Here is a 24,077-nt window from a genome sequence, read left to right as displayed (position 1 = left end):
TGTTTGCCCAGATGCCCAGTTCCAGGGGGAAATGACAGAGGAGATGTTCTCCTTATCAGTGCACCTTGTTTTTCCTGACTTGGGTTTCTGGTCTGAATGCGTGACTGCTTTTCTAGGGTGAATCAAAACTATGACATTAAAAAATAAATAAGACATTTTGAGGACCCCTTCAAGACCACACCACACAGCACTCTGCAAACATGGCGGCTCTTGCTACCACACCTTGGTGCTTCGGGGGCCACGATCAGAATGTGATGTTCTGTCAACACCTTATTTCGCAAATCTGTATTTACCATTAGGTACTGTCCCATACGCTTGGGAATACACCAGTGAACAAAACAGACTAAAGCCAGTCTTCTGAAAGTTTTCATTCTAAGTGATTCTGCTCTGGCTCCATTTAGGCAATTATGCTATTTACTCACAAAAGTTGATAAGTAAAACTTAGCCTTACTCAACAGGGCTATACTCCAGCTTATTTAAGGGAATTTGAAATATTTTATTGGGATCTACCCAGTTAAGTGTTCTAATAAACCGTTTAGTCTAAAGCAAGAGCCTGTGACAAAGCCCAGTTTCCCATAAATTAGAGACCGAACTGTCTAAAACTGATTAGGTCATCTATCTTGGCTCCAATCTGAACAGTCTCAAAATTTTCTTTAAGGACCGCCTTTTGCAAACAGGATGCTAAGCGCACGCATCTTCTCCAAGCCCTAGATAAGGGAAGTGCAGCTCTGCCGAAGCAGTCTCCCTCCTACGCGATAGGGGGCAGTCTACTTCCAGAGGCTGGGTTCTCTCAACCCTCCACCCGGGGAACGTCACGACCGCCTCTCGCCGCCTCTGCACTCCACTGGTGCGCAGGCGCGGACGGGAGCGCGCACCGAGCCGCTGAGGGAGGGGTCACGAACTCTGACCCCCCCCTCCCCCCCCAAATACACAAACCCAGAAAGCTCCATCTCCACTTTTTTGACCCTCCCCGCTTCAGCTTTTTCCAGTCTGTTTGCTTGGAGGCTCCCTACCCTATCCCGTCCCAGCAGCCGCCGCACGGGACTGTCCGGTTTACGCCCAGCGTAGGACGCCGCTCGGCAGAGAAGCGCCGGTAAGGAGGGACGGGTGAGGAGAAAAGCGGCCGCAGCGGCGCCCGGGAGGAAGGCGGGGGGCCCTGGGAGGGTCCCTTCCTCCCAACTGCCAACGGGCGCGCCCCCAGTCCCCGCAGCAGCCTGAGGCTTCGGCCAGCAGAACCCGCACTTCGGCATCCGCGGCGCGCTACTCTGGGCGGGCTGGGAGCGGCCGGAGCAGCGGGGCCGAGTGCGCGGGGCTCCGAGAAAGGCCGAGGCCGGAGCCGGAGCCGGGAGCGGGGTCCAGAGCCCAGAGCAGGGCCGTGGCGGTGGGCGCGAGAGGGAGTCGGCGAGCGGCTCTGTGCGCACGGCAGCTTCTCCCGCGGCACCTCTGACCTTTCACCTACAGGGAAAGCTTCCGTCTTGGCGCGGGCGCCTCTTCCCCAGCCTCCGGGAGCCGCGCGCTGCCGCCGGGCCCGGGGTCGGAGTGGGCTCTAGCGCCTGCGGACGTGGGAGAAGCCGGCCTGGCGGCGAGCCGAGGCCCGGATCCCTTTCACTACGAGTCTCTGACTTGTTTCTGTGCTTTTTACTGGACCGACGGAATGACGCTCTCTACTTTCACAACCGGTGGCGCAGGAGCGGCCGCTGCCTTTGGATCTCTATCTTTAGAGAAAGAAAAGGCAACGGCCGAATGTCCTCATTGCAGTGCACGTCCAAGCTTCCTGCATCTCTTTTGTTAAGAAAGTCTGCTTCCAGCTCTTGCAGATACCGTTTTATGAATGGCATATGTTGCCAGGTTGTTTTGTAACCTTCGCTATATAGGTCAACTGTTAAAAAATAATTTCTGGAAAGGAAAATAAAAAAGGCTTGAAATTAAGGCCTTTAGGGTTTTTGTGCTTCGGAACTTAATGGACCTTCGACTTTGAGGGTTTTAGAACGGTGCCTGCTGTGTGGTTGGTTTTAGATTTTAATTGTCAGTTTGGTAGATGTACAATAAAGAAGCTATTTCTGCTTATTTTTAAAATGGATCGCAGAAAATGTAATTTCATCATTCTTTGTAGGAGCATTTCGGCTTTTTAAAAGGAAAGCAAAGGCAAAAAACATCCCCAAAATATGTACTCTTTGTGTGTGCTACACAATATAATTCCTACTATTTGTTGGAGAGAAGGAAAGAAATCGTATATAAGAAAGGATTAATAGTTTATATAATCATGTACCTTTTTTGAGTCATAGAACCGTCTGCCACCTTTTTTAATCTTTTATGAAAGCCATAGACTGTCTCTAGAAAAATGCACCCTTGCATACAATTTTGTAAGTAAACAGAAGTTTCACAACTGAGTTTTAAAGGTGAGAGAATTTAAATGAGGGAGGAGGAGCTTGGAATTGTATATTGGGGAATAAAGAACATTCCAGTTTGTCCTGAACGAGTCCCCTCTGGGACTGGTAGGAGATAAAATGGGAAGATGGGGAAGTCAAACTATAAAGGAATGCTCCTTTGTGTCTGCAGTGGCAGGTGTGTTTATAAGGACTTAGTAAATACTGAAAAAATACCAGGAGAAGGATTGAAACTTTATTCTTTGACCATTAAAGAGGCACTGATACTTATAAAACAGGAGAATAAGGATGTGTTTCAATTCTGTAAGCATCCCGAGATTTTGCTGTTGGTTAGAAGTGCTGACACATAGATGATTCTTGCCTTCTAGGGGTTTTTCATATACACAAAGTTGAATATATTAAGTATTCATCCAGGAAAGTTTTTTCTGGCAGTAGCTGAAATTATACTCAAAGGATTCTTAACCTGAAGACCTTGGGCTGGCCATAGAGTTATGAACTCCTTGAAATTCAGCATAGCATATATGATCAGTTGTAGAGAGAATGAATGTGAACCTGTTTTCTTGTGAGGGAAACCTTAACTGCTGTCAGATTTTCTTTTCTTTTTTATTTTCGGTTGTGCTGGGACTTGGTTGCTGCACCTTGCTTTCTCCAGTTGCGGTGCCCAGGCTCCTCCCTGAAGTGGCTTCTCGTTGCGGAGCGTGGGCTGTAGTTGTGCGAACTTCAGTAGTTGCGGCACACGGACTCAGTAGTTGTAGTTAATGGGCTTAGTTACTTCATGACGTGTGGAATCGTCCCAGACCAGGAATCAAATCCGTGTTCCTGCATTGGCAGGTAGATTCCTATCCACTGTACCACCAGGGAAGTCCCAGATTTTCAAATCTATGTTTGATCCACCCTACCAGAAAAAAAAAATAATAATAATTGTTTTGCATCATATTTTCAAGCATTTTTTGACTGCTACACAGAAGAATGTTTTCCGTCATGACTTAGCACACAGATTAAATTGAAATAAGTCCTTACCCTCACTATGCTTGATGCAGTATTTTCTATTCTAATTTCTTTTTTAAAAGAAGAAAATTCTGACCCACTATATTTCCCCATTCACAAGTGGCTCACAATAAGGAGTTTGCAAAATACTGCTTTGTAACAAGAGCCTACAGTTGGTTGATGGGAGTAGGGCTGGTGGAGAAAGAAAATGGACTGTTTATGATGTACTCAAAGAACACAGACTTAAAATTTTGAACCTGAATGGAAGGAGGATGACACCACTTTTGTTGTTCAGTCAATAAATCATTTCCGACTCTTTGCAACCCCGTGGACTGCAGCATGCCACGCTTCCCTGTCCTTCACTATATCCTGGTGTTTGCTTAGATTTGTGTCCATTGATTCAGTGATGCTATCTAACCATCTCATCCTTTGCTACCCTCTTCTCCTTTTGCCTTCAGTCTTTCCCAGCATCAGGGTATTTTTCCAGTGAGTCAGCGCCTCACATCAGGTGGCCAAAGTGTTGCAGCTTCAGCATCAGTCTTTCCAGTGAATATTCAGGGTTGATGTCCTTTAGGATTGACTGATTTGATCTCCTTGCTGTCCAAGGGACTTTCAAGAGTCTTCTCCAGCACCACATTTGGAAAGCATCAATTCTTTGGTGCTCTGCTTTCTTTTGGTCCAACTATCACATCCGTCCATGACTACTGGAAAAACCATAACTTTCATGGATCACAGCCTTATCATGGCGAAAGGGCTTGTATAACTCAATAAAGCTATGAGCTGTGCCATGAAGGGCCATCCAGGGTGAATGGGACATAGTGGAGAGTTCTGACAAAACATGGTCCACTGGAGGAGGGAATGACAAACCACTCCAGTATTCTTGCCATGAGAACCCCATGAACAGATTCAAATGGCATCACTGAGGGTATATTTTTTCCTGTGGGAAGATACATAGACGTGAGATTGAGGTGAATGTGAAAAAAGAAGAATCAGAGCCAAAAATGTAAGACTGTGTGTCTTCTATATGTTAATTAGCTCTAGAGTAGTAAAGGCAGCATCCTCCTGTTTTTTGGCCTTGTCCCTCAGGTTGGTAAAAACGCTTACCCTTCAATGCCTATCTCAAATGTCTCTTCTATAAGATTTTCCCAGACCCTCCCTCTCCAGTGTGATGGTTCTCCTGACCTGTTGCTCTTTATTTATTGAGCACTTTATTTATTCAGCTAACTTTCAGGGAATATGTTTTACCTGCAAGAGACCATTGTACACTGATTATGTGTCTGTGCGTGTGTGTGTGTGTGTGTGTGGATGAATGTTGTTATATTGGCAAATAGATGGGTGAAAAGTGGAAACAGTGTCAAATTTTATTTTCTCGGGTTCCAAAATCACTGCAGATGGTGACTACACCCACGAAATTAAAAGATGCTTGTTCCTTGGAAGAAAAGTCATGGCAAACCTAGACAGCATATTAAAAAGCAGAGATATTGCTTTGCCAACAGAGGTCCATTTCGTCAAATGGACCTACTGGTTTTGCCAGTAGTCATTGGTACAAATGTGAGAGTTGGACCACAAAGAAATCTAAGTGACGAAGAACTGATACTTTTGAATTGTGGTGCTGGAGAAGGCTCTTGAAGTCCCTTGGACAGCAAGATGATGAAACCAGTCAATCCTAAAGGAAATCAACCCTGAATGTTCTCTGGCAGGACGGAAGCTAAAGCTCCATCGGCCACCTGATGCGAAGAGCCAACTTACTGGAAACGACCCTGACACTGGGAAAGGTTGAAGGCAGGAGAAGGGGGTGACAGAGAATGAGATGGTTAGATGGCCTCACTGACTCAATGGACGTGAGTTTGACCAAACTCCATGATAGTGAAGGACAGGGAAGCCTGGCATGCTGCAGTCCATGGGGTCGCAAGGAGTTGGACATGACTTAGCAACAGAACAACAGCATACATTGACAAAGATATTTTCACAAACTCAATTTTTACAAGAATATTTTGAGATAGATTTTACTGAATCCATTTCATTTATAAGCAAACAGCCTTAAGTGACTGACATGTAGTTAAACATTTAGTAAATAGTAAAAATGGGATTGAAAGTGATTTATTGACTTGACTCTAGGGCACTCTACTACCTTTATAAACCCCCTCCTATATTCCTCTCTTTTTCTCTTTATCACTACTTACTAGTTTACTTTGTAGCATTTGCTGCTGCTGCTGTTGAGTCGCTTCAGTCGTGTCCGACTCTGTGCGACCCCATTGACAGCAGCCCACCAGGCTCCCCCATCCCTCAGATTCTCCAGACAAGAACACTGGAGTGGGTTGCCATTTCCTTCTCCAATGCATGAAAGTGAAAAGTGAAACTGAAGTCACTCAGTTGTGTCCGACTCTTCGCGACCCCACGGACTGCAGCCTACCAGGCTCCTCCGTCCGTGGGATTTTCCAGGCAAGAGTACTGGAGTGGGGTGCCATTGCCTTCCCCGTTCGTAGCGTTTAGTACGTGGTAATTTAAAAAATCTGTTTCTTCATTAAAATATAAGCTCCATGCAGCAGAGATTGTCTCTGTCTTACTCACTGTGAAGTCCAGCAGTCACACCGTGCCTGTTAAGTATCTTTCAGTAAATATTGATGCTTTCTGAGTTCAAATACAAGTACCAGGCAGTATTAAACATTACAGGTTCATTGGAAAAAATTAGTCCATTGAAAAACTACGAGTTCTTTTTCTTTAGAAGTTTTTTTATCATCTACACAGATAAAGCCACGTGCTTTAGAAGATAAATAGGCACAAAATACAGTGGATTACAGATGAAGGAATGTTTACTTTTGTAATTACCCATTAGTAGATACCCATTCAAAAAGCAGAAAATAAGTGGCCTGTAAATCTGCACTTAGAGAAGTCATCATTAATACTTGAGAATGTTTGTATATTTTATTTATTGTCTCTTTTTCCTACTGTTCAGTCCATGGAATTCTCCAGGCCAAAATACTGGAGTGGGTAGTCTTTCCCTTTTCCAGGGGATCTTCCCAACCCTGGGATCAAACCCAGGTCTCCCACATTGCGGGCAGGTTCTTTACCAGCTAAGCCACAAGGGAAGCCCAAGAACACTGGAGTGAGTATAGCCTATCCCTTCTCCAGCGGATCTTCCCAACTCAGGAATCAAACCAAGGTCTCCTGCATTACAGGCGAATTCTTTACCAACTGAGCTATCAGGGAAGCCCTTGTTTTAATACTCCCTGACATTTAGAAAGATGTATCCCTAACATTTGGAAAACTGCCTGGCTCATAGTAAGCACTCAACAATTATTTTTGAATGGAAGAATGTCGAATGAATTATTGGATCAATGAGTAGGAAAAGTTTTAAAGCTTTGATAAACATTGGCAAATTTCTGGGAAGTTTGTTTCAATTTAGACTTACATCAATAATATGTAAAGAATGCTTATTTTTCCTCAGTTTTTTTGAGTTAAATTTAGTCTTGGAAAACAAACACATGTTGATCTAGTGATTCCATTGCAGTTGTGATAGAGAGAGAAGCCATTAGCAGAGACATGGCAATATGAAGCAACATGGTAATAAATTCAAGGAGTTACAAGTAGTGCATATGGCTAAAATGTAAGGTTTAACCATTGGCACCTCACATCCTATAATTAAAGGGAAGGCTTTGAAGAATATTAAGAGCTAAAATAATGTTAAATATATACATTAAAGCAGTCTGGCACCACAGTATTAAAGTGTTAATAGCAAGTGGGTGAACGTTATTGGACCTTGAGGTCAAGAAACTGGGAGAATGGCAGGAACGGGACACCAGTCTGTCAGTCTTCAGTAAGTAGTGTAATTGAAAGAGAAATGAATGAATGACATTAAAAACTGGTATAACTCGCTTAAGTGAGTCTCAAAGGAAGAGTTTTTCGTGTAGGAAAAGTAAGCAGCCTTGTTCAAAAGACTGCATTCACAGTGTTCTTGAGATCTACAGACAGCACATGGTAGGAATAGAGATGCAGTTACCCACAAGAGATCTGTACAAGACTCTTGTCTGGTGGCATGAACCCGTGTGAATTGCATGGGAGGCAACAAAGATTTCTGAGAATTCATGCCAGCAGAAATGGCTGCCAGCTTGGACTGAAGGGGACATAAATGGGATGAAATGAATGAAGGCTGTTGGAATTCTGGAACTCTGGAATACTGGGTGGGTCAATAGCGCTGTTCTGTTTTGAACATATGTTGCCTTTCAAAAAAAAGAAAGAATGACACTCCATCCCCCCCACCCCCCGCCAAAATAGAGAAGAGTTTGGAAGGATTGCCATTCCATCATGGACCCAGAGCACACAGGCTTTGGCAGTAACCGTCTCCTTGGTTGGGTTCCAGAGAGGTTGAGGGCACTTAACTGGCACTACTTTTCAAGTGGGAGATAGTTGAGTAATTAATCTAAATACTGTATATTGCTTTTAGAACAAGTAATTGAAACATTTAAGGTTTTAAAAGTGATTGAAAGACAAGTGATTAAAATAATTTGGTGATCAATATTAATTATAATTGTAGAATATTAGTGAATTTATGATGGTATATAATAAAGTCAAATGATTTTTGTATTCTTGACTACCTGATATAGAGAAAAAACAAATGTCAAAGTCAATCTGTTAATCTTACTGACTTTCAAATCTATTTGAAGAGTTTTATGTTAAAATTCAAATTAAACTTAACACATAAGAACAATGAAGAACAATCACAAAATTCTGGAGAAATCTTCCAGTCTTCTGAATATAATTATTTTGTCAGCTTTTACAGTATACTGATTAAAAAGTGTGTTAAATGGCTACAGTGATGTATTTGTTTATAGACTGGATTGACCTTCTTTAATTAATAAACCATTCCTGATCTATATTGAAAGTCTGTGGTTTAGTCTTCAGTACCTTTGAAAAGTGAAATTGTTTGGTATTTTTTTTTAATAGACATTTTCAAAATTTGTAAAAGCACAGAGAATAATTTTATGAATTCTTGTATAAACGTCAACTGTCTTTGATAATTGTCAACACACTGCCAATCTTAAGTTGTTTATTCCTTCCCACCTCTACCTCTTTCCAAAACCAGAATATTTTGAAGCAAATCCTAGTTATCATATAATTTCATTTGTAAATTCTTCAGTTAATATGTTTTGTGGGTATAATTGTGAAAAAGCATCTTATTTTTGGCAGGACACTGACAATCAAATCATGGCATCCATAGAAGAAATTGCACATCAAATTATTGAACAACAAATGGGAGAGGTATGTCTAATTTACTGTTCATTAACTGCTTAACCAAAGTGATTTATACAAATAAGTTTGCTAGGTTTTGGTGGCACAGAGATAAAAGATACCCTCAATTGTTGGAATCAAGATTGCCCAGAGAAATATCAGTAATATGCAGATGACACCACCCTTATGACAGAAAGCGAAGAAGAGCTAAAGAGCCTCTTGATGAATGTGAAAGAGGAGAGTGAAAAAGTTGGCTTAAAGCTCAAGATTCAGAAACCTAAGATCATGGCATCCGGTCCCATCACTTCATGGCAAATAGATGGGGAAACAGTGGCTGACTTTATTTTTTGGGGGGCTCCAAAATCACTGCAGATGATGATTGCAGCCATGAAATTATAAGACATTTACTTCTTGGAAGGAAAGTTATGGCCAACCTGCTGCTGCTGCTGCTAAGTTGCTTTAGTTGTGTCTGACTCTGTGCGACCCCATGGACAGCAGCCTACCAGGCTCCTCTCTCCACGGAATTCTCCAGGCAAGAGTACTGGAGTGGGTTGCCATGTCCTTCTCCAGTGACCAACCTAGACAGCATATTAAAAAGCAGAGACATTACTTTGTCAACAAAGGTCCGTCTAGTCAAGGCTATGGTTTTTTGAGTAGTCATGTATGGATGTGAGAGTTGGACTACAAAGAAAGCTCAGCACTGAAGAATTGATGCTTTTGAACTGGGGTGTTGGAGAAGACTCTTGAGAGTCCCTTGGACTGCAAGGAGATCCAACCAGTCCATTCTAAAGGAGATCAGTCCTGGCTGTTCACTGAAAGGACTGATGTTGAGGCTGAAACTCCAATACTTTGGCCACCTGATGCAAAGAGCTGACTGATTTGAAAAGACCCTGATGCTGGGAAAGATTGAGGGCAGGAGGAGAAGGGGACGACAGAGGATGAGATGGTTGGATGGCATCACCGACTCAGTGGACATGAGTTTGGGTAGACTCCGGGAGTTGGTGATGGACAGGGAGGCCTGGCGTGCTGCGGTTCACGGGGTCGCAAAGAGTTGGACACAACTGAGTAACTGAACTGAACTGACTTTCAGTTCACTTTGATCTAGTGAGAGATGGTTGAATAATTGGACAATAAAAATAGAGTATGTTCAGTGCTATGATAGGTGATTGTGTAGAGTGTAATTGGGAATTGGGAACATGGAAGAAAAACAGCTAATGAAGAGTTGTGGGATGTGAGGTTCTAGTCAGAGACTGTTTCTGGAGGGTGTGAAATCTGTGGTTTACTGGACCATTAGAAGGAGATCTATATCATATAAACAGCTGTGTTCTAGTAAGAAGTTCCATAGTCCAGAGGTTTTCAAAATATCATCTAGGGACTCTTTCAGAGTCAGCAAGGTCCAAACCATTCTCATAATAATACTAAAATGCTGTTTGTCTTTTCACTATCATTCTCTCACAAATACGTGGTATAATTTTCCAGAGACTACTTGTTACATGATAGGTTAAATATGTCAAAATTTAAAAGGTGTACATAACTCATTGAACCAGCGTTTTCGAAATGAACAGTGCATGATGTAACAAAATCACTCATAAGTGAAGGATTCACATTACAGGATAGACCAATAGATTTTAATATATTGGTTGGCCAAGAAGTTAGTTCAAGTCTCTTGTATCATCTCAAGAAAAACCCAAATGAACTTTTTGACCAACCCAGTAGTTTCTGATTCTACATTGCAACTAACCTCTAAAAAGCTGTCACTTTTCACGTTTTGATGTCATATCAAAGAACAGTTTACACAATTTGAAGAAGCAATTAAGATATTCTCTCCCTTTTACCCAAAAAATATAAGGCTGGATTGTCTTTCTTTGTTCTAACCAAAACAGCCTTTGCAGCAGATTGAATGCACAGGCAGGTATGAGTATCCAGCTTCTATTAAGCCAGACATTGAATCTGTTTGCAAAAATGTAAATCAGTGCCTCTGTCCTCCACTAAATTTTTTTTTGTTTGGAAAATATACTTATTTTTCATTAAATAAATATATTATGTTAATATTTAATGGGTTATTTTAAGATGAATTAATAAATACTTAAAATTTTTTCTATTTGAATTTCAGTATGGTAAATATCAATAGATATAACCTATGTAAATAAAAGCCGTTTGGGCTCTCAGTGATTTTTATTTATTTGTTTAGGGATGTAAAGAAATCCTAAGACCTGAGAACTGTTTCCATAATCTATTTACTTTTCTTTATTGAAGGCCACTTGGATCACTTCAGTTTCTAATTATAATTATTGTGCTGCAGTAAACATACTTTTACCCATCTAAGCAAAGTGTTTCCAGGTAATAATAATAATAATGGACCCTGCATGTACCTGATGCTCTTGTCTCTAAGAAATAAGTGTGAGCCATTAGATTTTTATTCAGTTTACAATTAATATTTCTGATAGGAATATTCTAAAATGAAATGTATAACAGCATAAACTTTACATGGTAAAATTACACATGAACTGATTGAAAACCTCTTATAAGTGTCATTGAATATTGCAGAAATTGTTAGTGGGGAGGTTGGAGACGAGACTTGGTAGAAATAACCTATGCAAAACAAAACTGAAAACAGTTAAAACTGCAGCCAGGAAAATAGGGCATGGTAGAAATAATGGTCAACAAAGGAAACTCACATTGGTAGCAGCCATAATCAATGCAGTGTGCTCTAGACAAAAACTAATGAGTGATTCAGAACTGTGCTGTAAATTTTGTGCAGAAAATAGTCTTTTTTTTCCTACCACAAATAAGATCTTTTGTCATCATTAAAAGTACACGTTTTAAACAGATTCTTGGACTGTTGGCTCATATTCACCAACTCATTTAACTTTAGCACCTGTCTCATCCCCAGTAGCTTTTCCAGAACTACTACCTTCACCATGTAGCTCCATGAGTTTTCCCAATTCAAACTTGGGCTCCTTTAGCATTTTTTGCTTTTCTAAAGAAGACATCATGGAGTGGATAAATAGATTGGCAAGTCTTTTCCAGTGCTATCTGAAATCAGTTTATTGACCACTTCTTTCAAGTCATTCATCTGCGCCTCTCAGGTGCAGATCCCTCTTGGGGATCTGGTGTACCTGCTAGCGCTGAGCATAAAAGGTCTTCTAAATCTGATGGTTGCGTTTTTTAGTTACCCACACAGAACAGATGAAGCAAGTAACCATCCGTAGTCTTGACCTCAACATGAGCTTCAATCATGGTTTGCCACTTTTTGACCATGGAATACGTTACGGATAAGATCCATGCCATGGAAATTAGGCAGTTTTTGCCCTGAACATTCTCAATAATTAGCCTGAATTTTCTAAATGCTACTTCATCATTCTGCAGATTAGTGAGACTCACTTAAAAACATACTCGTTGAGGCCATCAGATGTGATTTTGGTTCCTTGAGTTCTTGTGAACAACGTTTTCCCAGTATTCCTTATACTGAACATAGCTGGTGCTTTCACATCATACCAATCTTTTTTAGAAACTGGGTCAACCACTTCCTTCTTGGCTCTCTTTTTGCCTCCTTTCATAAGGTGCTTGTTCTTGACGACCACCATGGGGGCTGCTAAGAGAGCCAGAAAAAGGAGAAAATAGTCTTGAAAATAATTTCAGAGAAATAGAAAAAACTTGGGAACAAATCAGCTTTGCCATTTTAAAATTGAATTCAGGGAATTTAATTGGCTTAATGAGTTTTTTTCCGTAAAATATTTGCTCAGCTACATTGAAAACCCTCAATGCTAGGCTGTTCTTTTTATTCATGAACTTTTTCTTCTCCAGACTACTCTGTCTCAGTAAATGACAATTCTGTCCTAATTGGTCGGGCCAAAATTTCATAATCATCCTCGACTCTTCTCTTCTCATATTCCATATCCAATCCATCAGTGTATCTTGTCACCTCTCCCTTTATAAAATATCCCCAATTGTTTTTCACCCCTAGCATGCCTACTACCCTGATCTTGGCCTGTGTCTCTGCCTATATACAGTACCCAAGTGCTGCCAGTGTTTGTGCACTGGCATCCTTTCTGGTCTCCCTTAATTCTGTTCTTAATTCATAGTCTGATCTTTACACTGAATCTAGAAAGATGCTGTTTGCAAAAGATCCTGCCGCGTCTCTGCTCCACGAGCCCTTCAGTGGATCTCCATGTCATCCAGTAGGAAATCAGATGTTGTATGGCCTACAAGACCCTTTTCAGTTTGGCCCTTTTTGTTTCTCACATCCCACTTCCTACCGTAAATCTCTCTCCCATCCAGTTTCACTCATACAGCTCTCTTGCTGTGCCTCTTGCCTCAGCTATCTCAAACACGCTCTTCCTGCCCCACAGGCTGCTTCCTCTACTAGGGACGCACTTCCCCTAGCTAGTCCTAAGCCTTGGTCTGTTCCTTCACTCAGGTCTGTGCTGAAATGTTATCTCCTCAACACTCTCATTCCATCAATAACCCCCAGCTTACCCTGCTTTATTTTACTTTGTAACACATAACCACCTGACAATATTATTTGCTTACTTGTTTTTTATTGGCCTTTCCTCACTAAAGTAAAAGCTTTTAGAGAATAAAAATTTTGTTTTCTTTATTGTTGTATCCAGGGACCCAGAACAAACAGCGATTGGCAAATAGCATACACTCAGTATATGTTTATGTATATGGAAGGTAGGAAGGAGGAGAAGGGAAGGAATCAAAATAGTGAAGTCCAAGTGCTCTTACTGTTGTAGCTTTATCTACACATTTGTTTATTTCTGTAGGTAGGATGTCATGGAAGTAGGATTGCTAGATTAAATGGTATGTATGTTATGTGTATTACATTGAATCTATATATGTAATGGTATGCTTTCTAGTCTAGCTTTGTCTGAGAAATGAGAAAAATTGTCCTTAGAGAAGGAAAAAGATTAAGTTGACTTAATTACTAATGACATGATTGTATTAGATTGTTACAGAGCAGCCTACTGGCCAGAAAATCCAGATTGTGACAGCACTTGATCATAATACCCAAGGCAAACAGTTCATTTTGACAAATCACGATGGCTCTACTCCAAACAAAGTCATTCTGGCCAGGCAAGACTCTACTCCAGGAAAAGTTTTCTTCACAACGCCAGATGCAGCAGGTGTCAACCAGTTATTTTTTACGACTCCTGATTTGTCTACACAACAGCTCCAGGTAAATTCATAAGAGTTTCTCTTTAATCTTATCCTTGAAAAAAAGAAAAAGCATATCATAAAATAAGTCCTGACATTAAGACTTTATATCCTGCATGTTCAGTAGGAAAAGATCTTGTATAAAATTAGGTGCTACCTTCTCCTATGGGCCACTATACTTTTCCTCACACATCCTCACAGCGTATATTTCGGTGGGTTTTTAGTGGCATATAGTAAGATCCACTCTGGCGAGTTTGGGCAGGAAGGAATTTAACAAAAAATGTAGAGAGCTCAAAGTACTGTTAGAAAGGCTGAAGGAACACTTGTAGGTCAGGTTTCCAAGAATAACTGGGAGCCTGCTTCAGAGCTTGCTTCTAGGTGCCCTGCTTCGGCAGTTAGGAAACTTCCAAATCAGGAGCATCTACAGAATTCTGTGACTGCAGTTTCCAAGACCAAGATGCCTGTGTTGTGAATAAGCAGCTGCCGGATCAAGAAGTCCATATTACAGCTGGCAGCTTTGTGGCCTTTGCTTCCCTTCTGTCGTGTGCATCTTCACTAATGTAGTGAGCAGCCGAGCCTGTGGTCTGCTCTAACACTGGAACTCAGTAGTGTAAATTACCTTTACATTGCTGTTTATTTTTGCTAGTTATACATTATTCTTCAAAGAGCCAGCTAAGGCTTTCATACAATTATGTAGCTGCTGTTTTTACCAATGGTTGCTATGATTGAATATAAATACAGTGAACCCTTACATTGGCTTCCAGAGGCTTTGGTGAGGGTGCTCACTGAAAATTGGATTCCACATTTTGTGTTGAAAAGCTAATCAAGTAAAATTCCTTTTAGAATTGAAAAGCTCCAAATTCATAAGATACAAAATTATGCCTATATATCCTGATAAATTGTATTATTCTTCAAGTTACACAATTTTATATTACTTTTAAAAACAGCTAATGTAGAAAATGGATAAAATATATAAAGTTATTAGAAGTCACTAAAAAAATGTATGGCATTATCCATACCCTAATTTCTTTATTTTTTTTTAATAAACATGCTTGATTTTCTTAAGAACAGTTTTGTATTTACAGAAATATTGAGCATTTAGTATAGAGAGTTCCCATATAATCGCCCAACACACAATTAGTCATATAATTGACATTCTACATTTATTTATTATATATTTATATTTATTTATTATATTTATTTATAATATATATTATATTTATAAATAATATATATATTTTATATATATATATAATAAATAATATATATTTATTATAAATAATGAACTGGTAGTATTTATACATTAGCTAAAATCCATAGCTTTCCCTACTTTTTACCTAATGTCTGTCTGTTCCAGGATACCAAATTACAGTACATTTGTCATGTTTCCTTTGACTCCTCTAATCTGTGGCAGTTTCTCAGACTTTCCTTATATTTGGTGACTTTGATAGTTTTAAGTTATACTGGTCAGGTATATTATAAATTGCCTTATTGTGGGACTTGGTCTGATGTTTTTTTCATGGTTAGACTGGGGTTGTGGGTTTGGGGGAGTAGTTAGCAGAAGTTAAGTGCCATTTTCATCACATCATTCCAAGCGTAGTTCCTATCATCATATTTATGACTGGTGACATCAGTTGGCTGAAAAGGTGTATATCAGATTTCTTTAAAGTTAATCTTTTTCAAAGGTTTTCTTTATTTAAAAAATAAAAATAATATTGGTACTTTGCATCTCTAAAAGCAATGAAAGAGAAACAGGTATAGGACGGAATTCCCCTGGGCCAAGATTTGATTTCTGTTCCAGTGACCTAAGATGGGATGTGGGCAGGCCCATTAACCTCAGTGTCTCTTCCACCCTTAGGAAATTAACAAATAAAAGATTAGCACCATTTGCAGTAGATATGCTATTTAAAAAAAGATAGATATTTGTCAGAGATGTTTTCAAAGGATATCTAATACAGAAATTGTTTTTTTTTAAGTTTTCATTGAAGACTGATTTTTATGGTGATATAAAAAGAAATTATGCTACTATAACATAGTAAGGGACAGCTGTTTTATTTTTGAAAAATTTTTTTGGCCTTGCTGCATGGCATGCAGGGTCTTCGTTACTCAACCAGGGGTCAAACCCAGACCCTCAGCAGTGAAAGCGCAGGGTCCTAACCACTGGATCACCAAGGAATTCCCTGGGACAGCTATTTTAATGACTATTTAAAGTTTTTAAAATCAGAATTGTTCCTGAAGGCATTCACACCCCTAAGAGAAGGAAGAGAGGATTATTTTGTGAGCTGTTTTAAAGCAGGGGTAGGTTTTTACCATTTTGAAGCTTGAATTTAATTTGTTCACATTTCAAAAGATTGAAAGAAAATGACAGATTGAAGGATGAACCTAAAAGAAGAAACTAGTATTTCTTTGTATTATATTAGCTGTACCTAGCGATGAGCTCTTAATATAGTTTAAAGAAATTTAGTAATTTGCCCAAGGCCACTCCATCTAGTCCCTACTAATTTGCTGTCATTAACAGACTCCAGAGTCCATGTTCTCAACCTCTGCACCTAACCCAATCCTTAGACAGCTGAATGAAAAGTTTATACCTTTGTATATCAGTCATGTTCCATAGTTAAAGTAAATGCTTCAACAGATTTCTTTTTTCTTCATAACCTTTTTATATTTAAAATTAGATTTCTCTTTTTATGCTATTATAGCTTATTTTAGTCATATCATTCTATGGGGAAATATTCTGAGTTATTCAAAGACAAATGTCAAAATAGGACAGATAACTGCTACAGTAATTTGATGTGTTCCATATGAATAGTAAATACTTTATGGGTGAGATGCAGTAAAAAAATATACTCATGTATTTGTGTGTTTAAGACTCTTTTTACTTTAATGAATTGTTAGGGAACAAACTTAAAAGGTATTATTTCTGTCTGTACTTTTTATAACATTGAAATTTTAATCTTTATGTAAAGAAAATTCAGAATAGTTTAATTGATACATGCATAATAATAGAGTTCAAAGTTTCAGAATAACTTACAAAAAAGAAAGCAAAAAGTAATATGAAAGTTCTTTTAATTTTTTACATAAGAGTATTACTGAGTAACAACAAATTATTGTTTTCTTGTTTGTTTGTTTGTTTTGGGGGGTTTCTTTAGTTCTTAACAGATAATTCTTCCTCAGAACAAGGACCAAATAAGGTTTTTGATCTTTGCGTAGTATGTGGAGACAAAGCATCAGGTAATACTACAAATAACCTGCTATCTGTGTTGTGCTGTTAAAATAATTGCCTCACTGCTGCATTTCTTCTACTGACAGTAAAAAGTAAAATAAAGGAGCATGTTGTTTTTATGGTTCATATTTGTAGCCTATGAAATTTAACTGATTTTCCCCCAGAGCTTTTTATTCACCTAAAGGTTTTTTATTTCACTGCAGTTTAATGTGATCTTGCAGTGACATAAAATGCATATTTCAAAGAATTATGAAAGGCAGTTTCAATTTTTTGAAAGTAAACTGAACATGTGGAAATTTTTCTGAATGTGAAACCAGTTTTATCAAAGGTATTGCTTAAAAATTAGTTGTGATCCTTAATAACATGTAACATTAGATTACTAATCTACCTGTTGAGCCCTGTTCTCATTCTAGGAATACAGAGTAATAGATTACTGAGGTGGAAAAGCTCTGGTGAACCCTGATGAAATGCTCTGCATAGTTGAGCAGACATTTCTCCAAGCCTGATTTTAGTACTCAGGTTTGCGCTGTTTTAGTTCTGGCCATTGTTCTTCATGCCCAGAAATACATACCCATATTTATTCGTATATATTCACAAGTACCAGTGAGATAAGTTTAAGGGCCCAGCTTGTTTTCCTTCATCTTTTTTATCTTTCCCATAGCTTCATTACAAAACTTGTACTGGAGCTTTTCCCAGAGTATGTTCAGTTTGTTAATGGTTTGTGAAAATGATAGGTTTATCAAAGTGTAACAGATTTCTCCAAAAATGTAAAAGTGGACTCACTATAAGGAAGGATGATTAGATTTTCAAATACTAACTGACATTATATCCTTTTTTTAGAGCATAGTTTTCAGAATAAAGTAGCTTTATAAAGTATATTGTTGTTGTTAAGTTGCTAAGTCATGTCCAGCTCTCTGGACCCCATGGACTATAGTCCTCCAGGTTCCTCTGTCCATGGGATTTCCCAGGCAAGAATACTAGAGTAGGTTGCCATTTCCTTCTCCAAGGGATGTTCTCAACCCAGGGATCCAACCTGCATCTTCTGCATGGACAGGTGGATTCTTAACCACTGAGCCACTAGGGAAACCCTTATATAGTACATAATAGAATTGTCATTTGTAAGTGATCTCAGAAGTGAAAATAGTTTTTATATCATGGGTTATGGGTGATTGTGTTTCTTCTCTTTCCCAAATTTTCCATGTCATTGTTAAAATTACTTTGCAAAATTTAAAATCTCATATTGTTTAGTATATTTTATCAGAGAATTGTTTGTGTCATTCTCTGGTAGTTCATTAAAAAAAAAAAACATCATGTCATAAACTCAGAAATCTCAGTTTCATCTCATGTTTAAAGGGTAGATGTGGGCGGGCCTACTTCATTTTAGTTCTGAAAAATGTGACTTTCGTATTTTCTTAAACATTTGTTTCTAGGCCGTCATTATGGAGCAGTAACTTGTGAAGGCTGCAAAGGATTTTTTAAAAGAAGTATCCGAAAAAATTTAGTTTATTCATGTCGAGGATCAAAGGACTGTATTATTAATAAACACCATCGAAATCGCTGTCAATACTGCAGGTTACAAAGATGTATTGCGTTTGGAATGAAACAAGACTGTATGTATTAGCTTTTCAGGAGAAAATACTTTTAAGAATTCAGGCAAACTCCTAGAAATATGTTAAAATTAACACGTTAAAATATGTCATATATATATGTTTTTTAATTTAAAGTTTTCCAACAAAAATATAGAAATATGTATTTTTTGTATGTTCAACAAATCTTAACTCAATGCTTATAATGCCAGGCATTGTAATTTTAGTTTGGATCTGGTAATAATAATTTTTTTTTAAAGGTAACTAGATACCAGTTTAGTTTTTCACCAAACTTTTAATACTAAAGTGGTTAATAAGGCAATAACAGTAGCTAGTATTGATTGAGCTCTCATTGTGCTTTACTCTGTGTATAGCGTACAAATTAAATTATTTGTTCTCACATCAGAATTGTCAGTAGATACTACTGTTAGCCATTTTACATTTGTGTGAACAGAGGAAATTTAGAAACTTGCCCAAGGTCACATAACTAATAAGTGGCAGAACGTGGATTTGCATCTTGGCAGTTTTGTTTTGTTTTTCTCAGAAAACGTGCATTTAACAACTTCAGTATACCGTCTCCTAAGTATCATGAAATAAAATTGCTGTAAATTTTATTGAAAGTTGCTCAGTCACATCCAGCTGTTTGCAACTCCATGGACAGTAGCCCTTCAGGCTCCTCTCTGTCCATGGATTCTCCAGGCCAGAATACTGGAATGGTTAGCCATTCCCTTCTCCAAGGGCTCTTCCCAACCCAGAGATCAAACCCAGGTCTCCCACATTTCAGGCAGATTCTTTGCCATCTGAGCTTTACCAGGGAAGCCCATAAAATTTATTACCTCTATTTTTTTATTAACCTCTATTTTATAAATAAAAACTAAGCGATTGAGTTGCTGCTCAAAAATCTCCTTGCCCTGTACAAATTAAAAAACTAACAAATTTTTAAAAATCTCCCTGCCCTTAATTAAAAAAAGATTTGACTTGGGTCTTTTTGTGGTTCACTGTCAATATTGTCTTCAGTTGTTTAAATACTTTATTTTTTAATACTCTTATGTGTATTAGATGTGTAAAGGACTCCTAACTTCAGGTTTTCCTTCTTGACAGTGAACTTTTAAAAAATAAGAATTCTGCATTTCTGCCACAACTGGGGCAGGGAGAGAAAAGAGAATAAGAGAGATGCACAGTGGCCAGTTTTACTATTTGAAGCAACTTCGTTGAACTTAAAAAATAATTTCTAAAGATTGATGGTTATCTTTAGAGTTATGATAACCATGTCTCCCATAACAACATTGCTGACCTAGAGCTTGCATTTATAATTGCTTATAAATTCTGCATTGTGATATAAATTTGGCACATTTTTGTAGCTGTTCAGTGTGAAAGAAAACCCATTGAAGTATCCAGAGAAAAATCTTCCAACTGTGCTGCTTCAACAGAAAAAATCTACATTCGAAAAGACCTTCGAAGCCCGTTAGCTGCAACTCCAACTTTTGTAACAGATAGTGAAACTGCAAGGTATAGTAAAAAAAGAAAACAACAGCAACATATGATACGCAGGTGGTCATTTTTTGTCTTCCCAGTGAAACCAAGGCTAAAATTTGTACTTATTTGTTACAGGTCAGCAGGACTTTTAGATTCAGGAATGTTTGTGAATATTCATCAATCTGGAATAAAAACTGAGTCAACTATGCTGATGACACCAGATAAGGTGTGTTTAGTACAATTAATTTAAAGCTTAAAACTGCTTAAGCTTATAAAAGTTTTTCCTTTTCTCCTCCATCAGTTTGGCCAATTGATTTGGTCCTAAATATTTCGGGTTACAGATTCTTGTTTTTATTTTAATGAAAATTATCATCAACTGTTTGGTAGTATCAAATAACAAAACTAAAAAAATTTGGTAATGAGTTCAGTGTTCCTTATTTAATGGAAAACGATCCATGGATGAGCAGATTACAGTGCTGATTAGCAGTGGAACACTCTAGTGGAGGAATTTTAGACAAGAGTTAGTTTTATAGAGGATTTGAAGCAGCAAAAAGGAAACAGAGGTTGGGATTGACTCAGAGTTTGGGATTCCCTGTAATGCTCTCGGGTCCTGCTGTCTAGGATGAGGTGAGCTCACTAAAGCTGGAGCTGGAGGATTATGACTGGTATATGATAGGTTTCTTTGACAGATGTTTCCTTTAAGTGCAAACTGACGTAAGTTTCAGTTCAGTCACATCTGACTCTTTGGGACCCCATGGACTGCAGCAAGCCAGGCCTCCCTGTCCACCACCAACTCCCGGAGCTTATTCAAACTCATGTCCATTGAGTTGGTGATGCCATCCAACCACCTCATCCTCTGTCGTCCGCTTCTTCTCCCACCTTCAATCTTTCTCAGCATCAGGGTCTTTTCCAATGAGTCAGTTCTTCTCATCAGGTGGCCAAAGTATTGGAATTTCAGCTTCAGCAAGAGTCCTTCCAATGAATATTCAGGACTGATCTCCTTTAGAATGGACTGATTGGATCTCCTTGCAGGCCAAGGGACTCTCAAGAGTCTTCTCCAACACCACAGTTCAAAAGCATCAATTCTTCGGTGCTCAGCTTTCTTTATAGTCCAACTCGCACATCCATACATGACTACTAGAAAAACCATAGCTTTGACTAGACGGACCTTTGTTGGCAAAGTAATGTCTCTGCTTTTTAATATGCTGTCTAGGTTGGTCATAGCTTTTCTTCCAAGGAGCAAGCGTATTTATATTTCATGGCTGTAGTCACCATCTGCAGTGATTTTGGAGCCCAAGAAAATAAAGTCTGTCACTGTTTTCACAGTTTCCCCATCTCTTTGCCATGAAGTGATGGGACCAGAGGCCATGATCTTAGTTTTCTGAATGTTGAGTTTTAAGCCAACTTTTCACTCTCCTCTTTCACTTTCATCAAGAGGTAACTCTTTAGTTCTTTGCTTTCTGCCGTAAGTGTGGTATGAAATGGGCCAGGTCACTGGAGCAGCTTCTACTTTGTGAGTCCTGATAAATTAATTTTATCAGTAGAAATGTTCATTTTTCCACTAGAACCAACTATAGCTTCAACATGGAAAAGTCTTCTGGGTTTCTTTCATCTTAAAAGTCCTCAGATATAGAAATGTATAATAAGTATAAAATTCTTTATATTCCTTTTGTGTTGTCCTACAAACTTTTTAGTGTTAAAATGTTGATATTAAAAATATTTCAGGTGAAGAGAAATTCTTCACGCACGTCACTTAAAACACTGACTTGAATCAAGAGTAGTAACAGTTGCATGAGCTCTCATGCTATGTATCCAAGTCTTCTGGGTCCCCTTAGAGATTTGGAGCAGCTCTTTATTGAGCAAGAGGTCTGAAATAAAAAACAAGCATGTAGAATTCCGTAGTGTTTGAAAGCCCCTTATAAGAACTGAAAACAAACATTGTTCCTGAAGGCAGATTTCAGAGAGCCTATTACTGGTGTTTGTCTTAACCTATAATGTGATCTGGTTTCATATGCCCTATGAAATTATTTATTCTATATATGGCCAGATTTGTGTTATTATTTTTTATTTGGTACTTTAAGGCAATCTTAATACTTGTGCTCTGGAATCAAATTTCATCTGCCACTTACTAGCTGCATAACCTTGGGCAAGATATTTGACCTTAGTGCTTCAGTTTCCTTCCTCATCTATAAAATAAGGGATAATAAGAGTGTCTGCCTTACAGATTGGGCTTTAGCGTATTGTTATTAATCAAGGAGATCTGGTATCTTACCATATATTTTGGAATTACATTCAAGACTTCACTTAGCCTTATCTACATGATTTGTACCTAGAATGGTAGTTACAACTTCATTGACATATTAACTTCTTTAGGAAAGGAAGAGAACTAAGTTTTGTTGAAAATTTTCTGTAATACTTGCCCAGACACTGTACTTCTCTAAATGTCTTTATATTAAATTGTGTTAACAACCTTATTTGGTTAGTTTCTGACAAATGGTCCCAAAGCTGTCAAGCTACAATGTAAGTCCTTTCCACATTAAGCACCTGTCTAGATAGACATGGTATGAAATGGAAGAGAATATATAAATGTTTTAGTTGAAAATTAAAACACCTAAAAAATGTCAGTTCCTTTTACATGTATATATGAAGGCAGGAACAGGGGTTAGGAGCACAGGCTTTCCTGTCAGACCGATCTGACTTCCTATCCTGCCTCTACTACTTACTGCTAAAGAGACAATGAGTAATTCTTCTTATCAGTAATAAAGGGACAATGATTGCAATTTCACAGGGTTGATGTATGGATTACATAAAATACATACAAAGGTCGCAGTCATGTAAGAAACTTAGTAACTGGTGGATTACTCAGTAAATAATTCTGGGACCATTCTTTAGTTTGGGGAGAGCACAGAAGCTATTTGTCTATGTATTCATAGACAAATCAGTTTCGCATAAACTAAAGAATTGATATAGAGAAATTCAAGGAAACATGTATCCTCTTAGGAGTAATCATTATCACTAAAAAACCATAAAGATATAATGAAAAATTTTAAATATCTATGGACCTGTCAGAAGTCATAGAAGGCAAACTGAAGAGCCTTTCATTTGATTAGGGTGGAATGATTTGAGCATTTATGAAAGAATGACTAATGAGTATATAAAAATATGAATTTAAAATGATACTCAAAATTCACCTTTCGTCATAAGTTGCTTGGGCATTGATTCATTGCTCTAAAATTGATAAATAAAAGGAAGAAAAATAAACCATCTATCTGCTTTTCCTGTACAGATTATATTTCTGGGTAGTCAGAGAGTTGAGCAGATTTTTTCATAAAACAGTTGTCGCTAATTCATGCATAAAGAATGTACACGTTAACAAAAATAAAAAGTGGTGACAAATAGGAAAACATGCAATATATACAAAAGCCCAGTCTCCTAAATAATGTAGAGGGACTTTCCACCTACAGAATGCTTGATATTTAACACATTTAACACAGTGGCTGGTAAAACTTGGCATCCTGGAAGTCTGTTCAGTAATACACTTTTCTTTTCTCTATTCCTTAATAAAACATTAATTTTATCCTATGCAACTTTCGAGTTTGCATAATAAGTTTTGGGAATTACAGAAATATCAAAATTTTAATGCTGGAAGATCTTGAAAGCTCATCTAATTTAATATCCTTTTATAGGGAAGGCACCTGTTAATGGACTTCCCTGGTAGTCCTGGTTCCGTCCCTGGTCAGGGAATTAGATATCACATGCCACAACTAAGACCTGGGGCAGCAAATACCTTTTTAATAAAAGAAAGCAACTGTTATGTGGATAGATAGCCATTATGTACAGTTTTTAGTTTAACCTGTGTAAATATTAATATTTCCTAGGAAATGTGCCTGATATTTTTAAACTTGTTCCTCAAGTTTCTAAAAGCTCAGAGCTCTTTGATTTTACTTCCTAGATTTCATATATCTTTATATGCTTTTCTTTTGGCATTTCACATTCTAGAATTAGATATTTAAGATTGAAATGTTAACT

General features: G+C 38.3%; 1 protein-coding gene and 1 pseudogene across 3 annotated transcripts in view; one reads left to right on the top strand and one right to left on the bottom strand.

Moving 5' to 3' along the window:
- The first annotated feature begins 373 nt into the window (after positions 1-373).
- NR2C1 (nuclear receptor subfamily 2 group C member 1) overlaps positions 374-24,077 on the top strand; it is a 40,176-nt gene continuing 16,472 nt past the window's right edge. Inside the window, exons 1-7 of one of the 3 annotated variants that reach the window (XM_061415784.1) lie at positions 374-1,093; positions 8,562-8,633; positions 13,555-13,785; positions 16,913-16,994; positions 18,417-18,596; positions 19,934-20,081; positions 20,184-20,274. In XM_061415784.1, the coding sequence (XP_061271768.1) occupies positions 8,580-8,633; positions 13,555-13,785; positions 16,913-16,994; positions 18,417-18,596; positions 19,934-20,081; positions 20,184-20,274 (786 nt within the window). In that variant the 5' untranslated portion in view covers positions 374-1,093; positions 8,562-8,579. The remainder of the gene's footprint in view (positions 1,094-8,561; positions 8,634-13,554; positions 13,786-16,912; positions 16,995-18,416; positions 18,597-19,933; positions 20,082-20,183; positions 20,275-24,077) is intronic. The other 2 variants (XM_061415783.1, XM_061415782.1) reach the window with 2 other exon arrangements.
- LOC133247251 (small ribosomal subunit protein eS1-like) lies at positions 11,624-13,153 on the bottom strand (annotated as a pseudogene).

The sequence above is a fragment of the Bos javanicus genome, chromosome 5 (assembly GCF_032452875.1).
Source record: "Bos javanicus breed banteng chromosome 5, ARS-OSU_banteng_1.0, whole genome shotgun sequence".
NCBI classification, from domain to species: Eukaryota; Metazoa; Chordata; class Mammalia; order Artiodactyla; family Bovidae; genus Bos; species Bos javanicus.
This window is presented reverse-complemented; position numbering and strand designations above follow the sequence as displayed.